The sequence below is a fragment of the Excalfactoria chinensis genome, chromosome 1 (assembly GCF_039878825.1).
Source record: "Excalfactoria chinensis isolate bCotChi1 chromosome 1, bCotChi1.hap2, whole genome shotgun sequence".
Taxonomy (NCBI): Eukaryota; Metazoa; Chordata; class Aves; order Galliformes; family Phasianidae; genus Excalfactoria; species Excalfactoria chinensis.
This window is the reverse complement of record NC_092825.1, coordinates 115,590,424-115,602,916: the sequence shown is the minus strand read 5'-3', so window position 1 is coordinate 115,602,916 and position 12,493 is coordinate 115,590,424. Positions and strand designations below refer to the sequence as shown.

Sequence of the window (12,493 nt, the reverse complement as noted above, 5' to 3'; positions counted from 1 at the left end):
AAGATCCTCCCCTCAGCCTTCTCCTCATCAGCCTGAAAAGACCTGGCTCTCTGAGGATTCCTCGTATGAAAGATGTTTCAGGTCCTCGAGTCATCTCTATGGTTCCCTGCTGGGCTCTCTACCGAATTTCCCTTTCTTGGACTGAGGAGCCCAGAAATGGACACAGAACTACAGAAGTGGCCTCACTAGGGCAGAGCAGAGGGGGAGGATCACCTCCTTCAACCTGCTGGTGATGCTCTTTTTAATTCACCCTAGGATAACATTGGCTCTCTTGGCCACAAGAGCACACTGCTGGTTCCTGATCACCTTGTAGTCTAACAGGACACCCAGGTCCTTCTCTACAGAGCTCCTTTCTAGCATGTCAGCCCCTAACCTGTACTAATGTGTGTGGTTATTCCTCCCCAAGTGGAAGGCTCTGCACTTCCCATGTTCAACTTCATAAGGTTCCCCTCTGCCCAACTCTCCAGCCAGTCCAGGTCCCACCGAATGGCAGCACAGCCTTCTGATATGTCATATGTCAGCCATTACTTCCAGCTCCATATAATCAATAAATTTGCTGAGAGTGCACTCTAGCCCTTCAACCGGGACACTGAAGAAGACGTTGAGCAAGAATCAATCTAGTACCAATCCCTGGGGAGCAGTGCTAGCTACAGGCTTCCAACCAGACTCTGTTGCTGATCACAACCCAATGAGCAATGCCAGTTCTCAATCTGCCTGACTGCCCACTCATCTATCCCACACACTTTCTAAGGTTACCTAACAGGATGTTATGGGAGACCTTGATGAAGTCAAGGTAGACAACATCCACTGTTCACTGATCATCTACCCAACCAGTCATGACACCATAGACTACCTGTCTAATTTCCCCTTGATGAACACCTACTCCTAATTAGTACTCCTAATAATATTTCTTTTTCTGCTTGCTTGGAGATGACATCCAGAATAAGCTTCTCCATTGCCTTCCAGGGACAGAAGTGATCTGACTGTTCTGTAGTTTCCCTGCTCCTCCTCCTTGCCCTTTTTGAAAACTGGCTTTCCTCCAGTTCTCTCCCATTCTCTATGACCTTTCAAAGATGATAGAGAGCAGCTTGGCAATCACTTCAGCCAGATCCCTCAGCACTCATGAGTGCATTCCATTGAGGCCCATGGATTCGTGTCCATCAAGGTTGCCTAAACGACCCCTGAGCAGATCCTCCTTGACCAAGAGGAAGTCTTCCTTTCCCTAGGCTCTCTCTAATCTCCCAGGTCTGGGATCCCTGAGAATCCTGCCTTAGCAGTACAGACCAAAACAAAGAAGGTGTTCAGTAACTTGGCCTTCTTGGTGTCCTCCATTACCAGGGCTCCTACCTCATTTCAGCAGCAGGTCCACATTTTCCCTAGTCTATTTTTTGCTACTGACATACTTAAGGAAGTCTTTCTTGTGCTTTGACCTCTCCCACCCTGGTTGGTGTCTGGGATGCTGTGGGAGATGGTCTAATAGTGAAGCAGTGAATAGGCTAGACCCAGACTTCTCATCATAACACTTCACTGAAACAAAACAGTTTCCCTTGGCAAAAGGGTCAGTGCTTACTGACTGGAAAGAGCATGGGAAAGAAATATATGTTTATGGGTTTGTAAGCTTTGGGGTTTTTTTGTTGTTTTTTTTATTTGGGGGGGAGGAGGGGCTTTTTTCTGTTTTTGTAAGGAGCTTTAGTACCTTGAATGTATTAAGATGTTAGAACAAAGATGTTTCTGTCCTGGAGTAATTCCACTTTGGATGAAGGAATGGAGAAGATGACCCAATAGGCTGACATCTCTGTGTCTAAAGTTAGATCTTTAAAAAGAAAGTAGGAAGTGACCTAACAGCTGTGCCATGTTGTTATAAAAGAGTTATATCTGTACGCCTACAGGCGTCTGACATTACCCAAACAGTTATACTATTCTGCCATTGAAGAAAACCTATTACGACATCCTTTGTTTTTTCACTGTATTGACAAAAGGATTATTATTATTTTTTTTTCTTTATTCTCCAGAAATACTGATGCTCACTAAATGAGCCACAGTGAATAGAGAAAAAATGTATTTGAGCATTGGTACTACTTCTGACAACAACTACATGGGTTCCTAATGTTTCTGTACAGGCTTGTAAAGGTGTTAAAATGAAAAGTGTGTCTTTAGTAAAGCCCTCTTAACTGTTCTTCCTTTGTATACTGGATGTTGTTTTCTTCTGTTGTGGGTTTTTTTTCTGTTTTTTGTTGTTGGTGTTGGTTTTTTTTGTTTGTTTGTTTGTTTTTTGTGTATGTGTGTCTTTTTATTTTATTTTATTTTATTTTATTTTCAGTACAAATGTTCTATGAGAAGTTTAAAGCCATGCCAGTCATATGAAAGCCATTTTCAGATTGGCATTCATCTCTGTAGTTCTGTCCCATGTCTTAGAGAAGCAAATTAAGGCCTTTGCTTTGCCATAAATTAACTGAAATGTAGAAGTAATAGATATGAAAGTGACACTAATGGTGTGCAAATGTAGCTGTGGTTATTGCAATAGTGATGCTGGAACAGAATCAGCAATATCTGATTTCCCCAAAGGAAAGTGATATGGTCATATCGCTTCAGATTTAAAACTGAACAAAAAAATAGCTTTGTCAGTACTTGGCTAGGCTACAGAGTAGCTCTGCTGTAGGATATCCACCTCCTTGACAGAAGCATAGCAACTGATCCTTTATTTTACATCAATGATCATATAATGGCCTTCTTGTCTCTCACTTACAGGGAACAGCATTCGTTTTTGCTTCAAGAGAGGGAGCAGATTGTGATTCCCTTTACTTAGGTGCTGACTGGCAGTTTCAAAGCCTACTTATCTCCAGGGAGATTTCCTCAAACAGAGCAAGAGTATTAGGACAATAGCTCCTTCCTCCACTTCCCACCCAGACACTAGTGCTGATGCAGTGCCTTAGATCAGAGTGCACTTCATTAAAAAATAGAATTTCAATGCCTGTTTTAAAGCTCATTTGTTTCTGACTGCAAGTAAATTCCTGAATCTGGCACAGTGCCACTGGCAAGCCCCTCAGCCCATCATTCCAGACCACTCTTTGCATGTCTATTTCCTGTCTGTCCTTGGACTGACAGATCCATACATAATAGAACTCTCCTTTGGATGGTATACAGTACAATAAGCCTGATTTGGCCATAAAAAGGGAGATGTACTCAGACTGTTGCCTGACATTTTTTCATACAATGTCATTTTCCATGAATATCCTGCTGTTTCCAGTGCAGGTGTCTTCTAGGAAACCCGTGGTACGTAACCCATTACTGCATAAGAAACAGCAGTCCTGAAGCTGGAGCTAGTCTCAATGCAATCCTGCACTTACCTTTCAGTGTATCGATATCATAGAAAGCAGCAGCAAATCTGGTGGAGCGATGTGATGCAGAGCGGGAGTCTAAGTTGGCCAAGCTTTTGAGTTTTAGCCTGCATTTCCACAGCTTCCAGTCCTCAGCATGAGTTATTCGAAGGAGCTCTTCCAGGCTGGATGCTCTCCTGATCTGCTGCTCTGACCTCTCCAATGCTGACAGAGATGTCCTCTGGAAGGAAAGGAGGAAATCAAAAAGGCAGAACCGTTACAGAGCTTCTGGATGCTCTTACACAAGAGGCAGCACATTGCTGAGAGAAGCTAAGATTAGCTGGGACAACAGCTACCGGTTTCTGATGGCACCTGAAGTCAAACTGACTTGAGAGATTTGTGCCCTTATATCTTGGGATATTCTCTCCCCAGTCCCTTCTGTTCCAGCCACTGGAGCTGACTGACAAATAGCAGGCCACACTCCCTGTGTTGCTGCTCCCCAGGAAACCTAGCACCCATCATGTCACTTCTGTGCCTGGGATGGCGTGTCACAGCAGCACTGGATCACCTTCACAATCTGAGTGACTTCAGCTGGTGTGGACAATCCACTCAGCTTTGCAGCAAGTCACCTCAGGTGCCAAAATGTGTGTCTATCAGGAAACACCACTGCAAGAGAAGCTGATAGAGCCAGAAGCTTTCTTAACTAGAAGGGCCTATCCACCTGGGTGGGCAAACACAACATTCAACAAACTGCAAAGTGCAAGGTACCTATCCCATTTCCCACCCTACCATACAGGGCAGACAAGGTGGCCTCAGTTCCAGTCTCCATGTTTGGCTGTGCAGCACTGTTACCTCAGTCACTCATTTTCTGCCATCTTGATGTATATGACCATTCTTCACTCCCATGGTAGAATGTTCCTTACAGAGGCCTACTCCATTAGTTTAAAGTTGTTAATCTTTACCTTTTTAAGATAAACTTAATGCAGAGCACTCCACAGCAGTGCTTGATTATTTGACTGTTGCCTTCCAGCATCTGTGTTTACGCCTTTACCAAGACAGTTTGTATTTCTTTCCAATGACTCACTGAGTCTGCAGAATACTATTGCCTTCAACCCAAGCAAAAGGTTATCATTGTGCATGACTGCATTGCACTGGGCTGGTGCTCTCAGTTGTGCTCTCTGATTATGCAGCTGACTGTACTTTTTGACTTGCAAATTAAGGGCTGCTCTGCCAGCTCTCATAAATAATGCACCACGTCTTAAAGGCAAAGCCGAAAGATAGGAGCTGGTGATGAGGTAGGCAGCAGCCGGCAGTCCCAACCAGTAGCCAGTTAGTTTTCTGCATAAGGCTGGAGAAAAGGTAAGGGGAAGAGTTACCTACAAGAGGAAGATTTTTAGATGAGATTTAAAACCTAGGCACTAATCACATCTGTTATTCATTATTAAAACATCTGTGGCATTTATTTTGCAACGATACAGATGTTAACTTGTACATTCTGGCCAAGTTCATTTTTTGCATAATTACCTTCCACTGACCTAAAAATCCCTAAGCAGTTAACTTGGAATAAATTCTTTGCTCTTCTTTTATGCCCATATGGAACAATGTATTGTGCTCTACCAAGTTGCCATGTATCATTACAAAGATAGTTGTTTTTTGTAAGTATATGATTTCTCATACATTTCATATGTGATGAAAACTGGAAAGCCCATCTCAATACTTATGGCCAATAAGTCAAAAGGAATGTGAATAATTAGCACCAGTAACTGAACTGCAACACAGTTTTAGAAACAAGATACCCAGAATTTTGCTGATCTAGGAAGGCTGAAATTCAACTTGAGGTCAATGTGTTGAGTTATATGTTCTAAGAACCACAGCTTGTATTCTTTCCTATCCACGTACTGTCTCTGACTATACAAAAGATGAGTATAGGACCTGATGTGGTGTGGCACTGAGATCAAAGGTATTAAAACTGAAGCAGTTACAAGATTTCTTTGTCTACAGTAAAAAGATTTTCTGTCTGGATCATCATCTAAAAATTTTAAACTTAAACAAAATTACAGAGAACCAGTAAAATGTGATGATGGCATCCTGTAAATGAAAAGATGTATCTCTGCATTCCTTGTGGAAGTCAGTAGTTTAACCTTGCATTTCCATTTCTTTTAGTTAAATATCAAATATTTTTATTAATGGTTACTAGTAATTTTAAACCTAAGATCATAGAAAACAGAAAAAAATACACATGCTACATGGTACAGAAAGATCTCCAGGCTTATCCAACTCAATTATTTGTACTACTTTAAGTATTTTTATATTTCTAAAGCTACAGAATTTCACTGATGTGTAAATTCACTGGCTTTATGCCTACTAAATAGTTATTGTATGGAAAAGATAATAAGTTTTATTAATAGAATTCTATTCCGTATGCACATCTAGTAGGTTTTGAACTGCGGTAATTACAAAACAGTACTTCTGATGTTGATGTATTACAGTGGTGTGGACAAAGCCTACCTATGTATGCAATTTTGTTCCTTCTTTTCTGTTATTGGAAATTGGAGAAGTACTCCTGGGAAATGGAAAGAACAGTAGGCATTACAGGATTCTCTTGGTAGTCATTAGAGATTAATCCTAATTAACTACACTGTGTTCATCCAAAACTCACACAGAATCCATGGAACTGAGTTATAATTTCTCTGCCAACTCAAACCATGCTCAGTATGGCCAAGGCTATTCAAACCCAAAGTGGATCAGCTGCCTTTACCCTTTTAATTTCCTAACAAGCACCCAGACTCTGGGGTTAATGATATATTCAATTGCCTCCCAGCACAATGCCATAATAGGTGTGTTCCTTCTTCTTATATCTGACTCCTTACTGGAGGGAATTGAATTTACTGCTGATTTTATAATGTTCACAGCAATCCAATACAGAAATTGCTTATGTCCTTTACCATATCAATAGCAGTACTGAGATAAAGTGTTGTCTCTTGCTCAGAGCACTAGACACACTAGGCATGATGGTGAATGGAAGACACAGATGGATTTTAAAAGACCACTGAATCTCAAGAAATTGTAGATTTTTACAGCGTGGACATCTATTGAGTCCGTGGCCTAGTTGCTCTCAGCTCCCATTGCAGCCTATACAGAGTAATAGAAATACTTTAAACCATGATTCATTTGAAATTGTGCTTTACTTGGCCAGCAAGCAAAGACTCACCAGACCACAAGAGTTATCCATGTTGTAGATCTTTGGTCAAACAAGTACCATTGAAACTATCTGGGATATTAAAAGTTTGAAGAAAAACATCTCATTTTGTTCCAGTCTACCTAGGTGCCAAAATAGGTGCAATAAAAACTGCCTTACGTTTTTGTTTTGACTTCACTGAGGCCATTACAATGCATTCCCCTAGTATATTCTTTTAAACTACCTCTAGAGCATGGACAGACTTTTCATTGTTTCGAACATCTCCATCATTATACACTTTGACTATAGATGTAGCAATCTATAGCAGGACATGTCACTATAGCCTCAGATGGAACATTCTTTCATCACGGCACTGTGTCAGTTAATACTGTGTGGTCATAAAATATTTCCCAAGCAAACATTTATGGTCAGTCTGTTTTGAAAAGGGCATCAAAAGGAAAACATAGAACATTTTCTGGCCTCAGGTAATACGACAGATGGCATATGGTGTGATTGTTAATATCATGCAGATCTGAGCACTTCTTTCATGTACCACTGTATGAACTCGGTACGTGTTTAGTTATAGACAAACATATGCTGGCTGAATGAAAACAAATGAACTAACAAAAAACCCACTTTGGGTGTGGCTTTGCACATAGATGTTTTAAAATATGAAAGTGGAAGAAAATCTTAGATTTTACAGCTTTCTAAGTCTACCCCAAGTGTTACGATTAAGGACTTTCTTCCTTCTCACAGTGATTTTGAATGGGCAGCATGCAAAAAGGCCAAATCTCCACTGACATTTTTGGGAGGTCCAGATCCTGAGAAACAGCAAGAGGAACAGAGCCACTTTGTCTGTTTCTCTTGACTGCAGCCACCTGCACATGCTATTTCATACTTTTCAGAGCCCCTAACTTCACTTCTTATGCTTTCTTTGATAAATACAGTTCTTCCTTCCAGATTCCCCTCCCTGTCATGGTGTGCTCTGCCTCCACTCTGCCCTCCTCAGTTACTTTCCACCTCTAACTTTTGCCACTCTGCTCTTATCATCTTGTACTGCTGGGATCCCACTGTCCATTGATATTGTTTATTTTTACTTTCTTTCCCTGTAGCCTTAAGAAATAAGTCAGGTGCAAGTTCAATGATACCAAACTCACAATTAGTTGTTCAACCTTTTGGTGTAAAGGGACATCCATTTCTCATGCCCTCACTCCCCTTCTTTTAAGTCACAGATCTTGCTAGTTAGCTGAGATGAGCAATAAACATGTTTATTGGCTGTGATAGCTGAAATCTAGTTGTGGAACAGGACTTCACTGCATTTGGTATTGCTTATAGAGTTAGAAAAATGGTAATCTCTGGCCCTAAAAATGTGAAAATTTCCATTAAGACTTGGGGAGAAAGAGAAATTGATAAAAGACCTAGACAATGTATATTACGTGACCCCAAGAAGAAAAAAATATCTTTGGAGCCATATCACTGGAAATCTTCAAAGAAGAAAACTTTTGCCTTGCAACATGGTAGCGCCAGGTCCCAAACAAGTTTGAAGATCATAGAACTCACTGCCAATCTTGGCTGGACTGTTCTACCACATTCATTGTGTAGTCCTGATTTGATGTCTTCTGACTTCCATCTGTTCTGGTCAATGAAAGATAAACTGCATGGGCAACCTTTTCCTAGCAAAGATGCCATCGTAACAGCTGTGAAACAGTGAGTCGCTTCCACTGGTGTAGATTTTTATGAGCTCAGCATGCTGGCTCTCTCTGAGTACTTGCAAAAATACAGAGCTAATAGTGGTGACAGTGTTGAAAACTAGTGTTTGTAGCTGAGAATTTGCTCTATCAAATAATGTTCTTGTGCTCTTTGTATCTATTGTAGTTCCCATGGAATTAAATAGGAAATATTACTTTCAGAGTGACCTATGTACATAATATTACTGCCTTTAATAAAATTTTACTTTGAGCTCATCAATAAGAAATACTGAATTAAAGTATTCAGTTTAAGTATTTCATTCTTATCTCTAGAGCTCATCAATAAGGTATATCAAATTAAGGTGAAAGTGCTAGATTTTCAAAGCATCAGAATTAATCTCATACCCACAGCTAAAGGTCTGATGAAGTTTTCTGGCTTTTGAAACAGTAACCTCCTGTATATTTCAAAACTTTGTTCAGCTCATAAAGGAATAGCTGTTTTCCTGTTTTTGGGCAATGAGCAATGTCATTGACATCAGGAAATGATAACTTGGGTTAGTATTGTGATTTTTGGATAATCACAACTTCTGCTCTTCCAAAAGAAACTATAATGGACTATCTATCTTCTTCCTAGCAATCTCAGATGCCAGAAAAACCCTATAAGTAGTTAGTATTGGAAAGAAACAAAAGGCGACTGATGCATTCAGTGGCCTTTTCCACTTTGGAAGCTAGCTTAAATCAGATGCCGAGTTCATTAACCCTTTGATTTATGGCAGTCAGATATTTGTGTGGTTTTTTGCGTCATGTTATACGCATGCAAATTTCATAGTCTGCACTGCTCAAACAGTGCCTTTTCTTGACAATTAGTATTTAAAGTCTCCTATCAGATGGCACAAATCAGCAGTTTGCACCAAGCTTTTCTCCACTTTTGGCAAGATCTTAGGTTTCCTGCCTAAGAAAATGCACCCTACCCTTTTCAAACTAATGTCTGAGTGAGCTAGCAGAATACAAGTAATACATTTTCACATATTCCACCCTTTCCGGCATGTCACAGATAATCTTACATTAATGATATGTTTGGCCTATTCAAGATTTCCTGGATGTATTTTGAACTAAGAAGAAAGGCCATGTGAAATGCAAAAGTAAAAGAAAGGTCCACTGAAGTCCTAAATTTCATGAGGACCTATACCCCAAACACATGCTTAGGACCCAAAATTCATTATTTTCAAGTCCAGTATCTATCAATATATTTATTTAAGGAAACTGATGAATGGTAAATAATATTTTGTATGTGTGAACAGGCAAAAATAAAGGTTATCAATATCCACAAATAAACCCAAGAAGGACATCCCATTTGATTACACGATATCAAAACTACTTTCTTTAAACCTCCATCTCAGCACTTCTTATCCACACTGGAACATAAACCTTTGCTCAAAGTTATACACGTGTGTAACAGCTCTTCTGAAAAGGAATGTTTTTTTTTTCTGATTTACGGTCATAGATTCTATTGTGTCAAGCACTGCACAAATACCAATGGAAAGCTTCAACATTATCACTGCATCTGGAGCCAGGACAAATGATTGGGGAACCTCTCAATAACCTTGCACTGTTTTACGATCCACCATCTCAGCTGTTAAACAATAAAAAGAAGGTAACAGCTTTATCTTGCCAAGGAAAGCAGATTTTAGCTTTGTAGCAAAGAGCTGTGGCTCTCTTAATGCTATTTTATCACAAACATGACCAAACATGGTTGAGCTAAGTTTGAACCAAATCTTTCAAAATTAGCCAGTTTGGTCAGGAGGTTTCATCACTTACTGAGGACACTTGGACATTGACAACGAAGACTGGCAGCAAGTGAGAACATTTTGAGGTGTAGGTGGGCATGGTGTGCTTGATGCAGCAGTAGCAGCCACAGTCGTGTCAAGAGAAGTCATGTGGAAGACAAACACAGAAGTACTTTTTGAGAATGAATGCTCCCCCTATTACAATGCTGCCTCAGAACTAGATCCAATCAAGTTTTAAATACAAGGTATATGATTCATCACCACATAAAAATACAAAGGAACTTTGCTGTTGTGCATGCTACAATAAAACAATTTTTTTCCTCTGATGCATTCTCTGAAGTGTTTTCATGACAGTGTATGATCTCATCTGTGTTACAGGCTCATCTTGCAGAGATATACTTCCTACTGTTCCCTGTCAACCTAGCCAACCCCCTACAACTAAAAAAAATATGATCCTATATATGTAATTCACCTGACTGAATATGTGAACTTGTTATTTGAGGTTCTTATTATCTTGAAGTGAGAAAAATAGGTGCTTTGGCTGCACATTCATTTCCTTCTAAAGTGTGTCCAAACTGCCTCTCACTCTCCTAGAGAGTGAATGGAGAGTACAGTCACTAGCTCATCAGTCATATGAGATGATGTCCCCTATCCTGCTGCTGAGGCACAATATTCACTTTTTCTTAAGGACACAAATATAAACAACCAGGACCTGCCACTGCAACAAAACCTGAAAAACCTGGAAATGGCTGAAGACAAGGGTTGAGGAATGCACTTAATTCACAACCTCAAAGCCATGGGTTAATTCCTCAGTCATGCTGTAGCTCGTAGTACCATCTGTGATGTGGCCAGGGATTCTCTAGATTGAAAGAGAATTCTTGTGGAAAAGCTTTGTTCTCTCTTAGAGGAAAATGGACCAACTCCTGCCATTGTGGAGTCAACATGTATGTGATGCCTGAAGGTATTACATGGCCATTTGCTTGGTGAAGATGATAAGATTCCACAGAATCTCTGCAGTTACAGGAATTTCTTTTGATTATCTGCATCATTACTATTATTTCTAGCATTATTGCGGCTCCCAGGAGTAAGTAATCAGGTACAAAAACAAAATAATGAGGCAATCCCTAATCTACCATCTACAATCAAACTAGAAGATAAGAGAAAACAGAAGATGGCATTCATCCAAAAAGAGTACCAAGAGAACACAGAAAATATTGCTTAGAGTGACAGGCCTTGATTTTGAGATAGCAGGGATCCAACCAGTGTCAAGTTTTATCATAATATATTGCCTGTAATAGGGCATCTTATGGTGTTGCATAATGGATAATAAAATTGCGAGAGACTTCTGCACCTTGAAAGCATCAGACTTTCAGGAGTAACTTGCAATCTTACAAACAAGAAACATAGCACAAAGACTCTAACTTTACCATGTATGACACTAGCCTGCACTAAATTTATTATCTCTGATTTCATTTCTGAGGAGAAAAAACATATCTTAAATTTCTACAGCTCCACTAAAATCAAAATTTTGATTTGTATGTATTTTTTATCTATCTTGTCTCATTCCTGACCCTATCCTCTTTGGGCACATGATTATCTATGTATTAATAGTACGCAAATAAGCTATTTTTACTTACAATAATTGTGACCTCAGAGTCAAAACAATGAGATATTTTGACTTCCTACTAATACTCTTCTCTGCCTTCTCAAATAATTTTTTAGCATAGATGAATCTTCAACAGCTTGCACTTTCAGACTGTGACTGCTTAAAGAAAATCTATTCTAATGCTCAGGAAAAAAAACTGATCCCTCTCAGTGCACTGACTTATCCAAACTGCACATCACTTGGGCCATCATCACAGCAACAGTGTTGATAAACAGGACATTCTCTTAGTAGATTGTGGGTCCAGTGGGGCAGACCCCTAGCTTTCAATTTTTAAAAAAGGTCTCTAATGCTTTCTCGTTAAAATTGTAATGAAAGAGCATAGCTGAGTAGATTGCAAAACTATGCAATTGGAGTGAATATCTTTTTGAAGATACTAGAAATGGCCTCATAAGTTTTTGCCCAAATATAAAATTAGTAAGAACTGAATTACAGTTGAGAAACCCTAGGGCAGCATCAGATGTAGTTATGCAATAGTCAAAGAAGTTGTTTTAGGGGGAAAGTACCAGGGCAACACTTATTCCTCTCCACAGTCATCTCAGAAAATTGAGGCCTCAATTTGTCTTCTAATTTCAGGTTTTCAGATGTTTCCAGTGCCATAGCATTTTCTCCATCAGAGAAGGACTCCATACAGCAAACAAAATATAAATGCATCAGAAATGTATATTCTGGCTGCAGGAGAAGTAGTAAATTGTACTCTGGATAGAAAGCCTGAAGGTCACCTCTCCACCCTCATCAGTCCCTGATAGAGCTCTAAGTTTGCAGAGAGGGCAACTTTTACTTTCCCCACCCAAAGCCTCTGCCATCTGCCTCCAGAGTTAGAGCAGAAATTTCCCTTGCTTTCTCTCAGTCAGCGGTGA

The 12,493-nt window shown here is 39.8% G+C and overlaps 1 protein-coding gene across 2 annotated transcripts in view; it reads right to left on the bottom strand.

Annotated features, from left to right (window-relative positions):
* Window positions 1-12,493, bottom strand: part of VEGFD (vascular endothelial growth factor D) — a 57,068-nt gene that overhangs the window by 11,889 nt on the left and 32,686 nt on the right. For both annotated transcript variants that reach the window (XM_072347393.1, XM_072347399.1), the window contains exon 2: window positions 3,348-3,558. In XM_072347393.1, coding sequence (XP_072203494.1) covers window positions 3,348-3,558 — 211 coding nt within the window. The remainder of the gene's footprint in view (window positions 1-3,347; window positions 3,559-12,493) is intronic.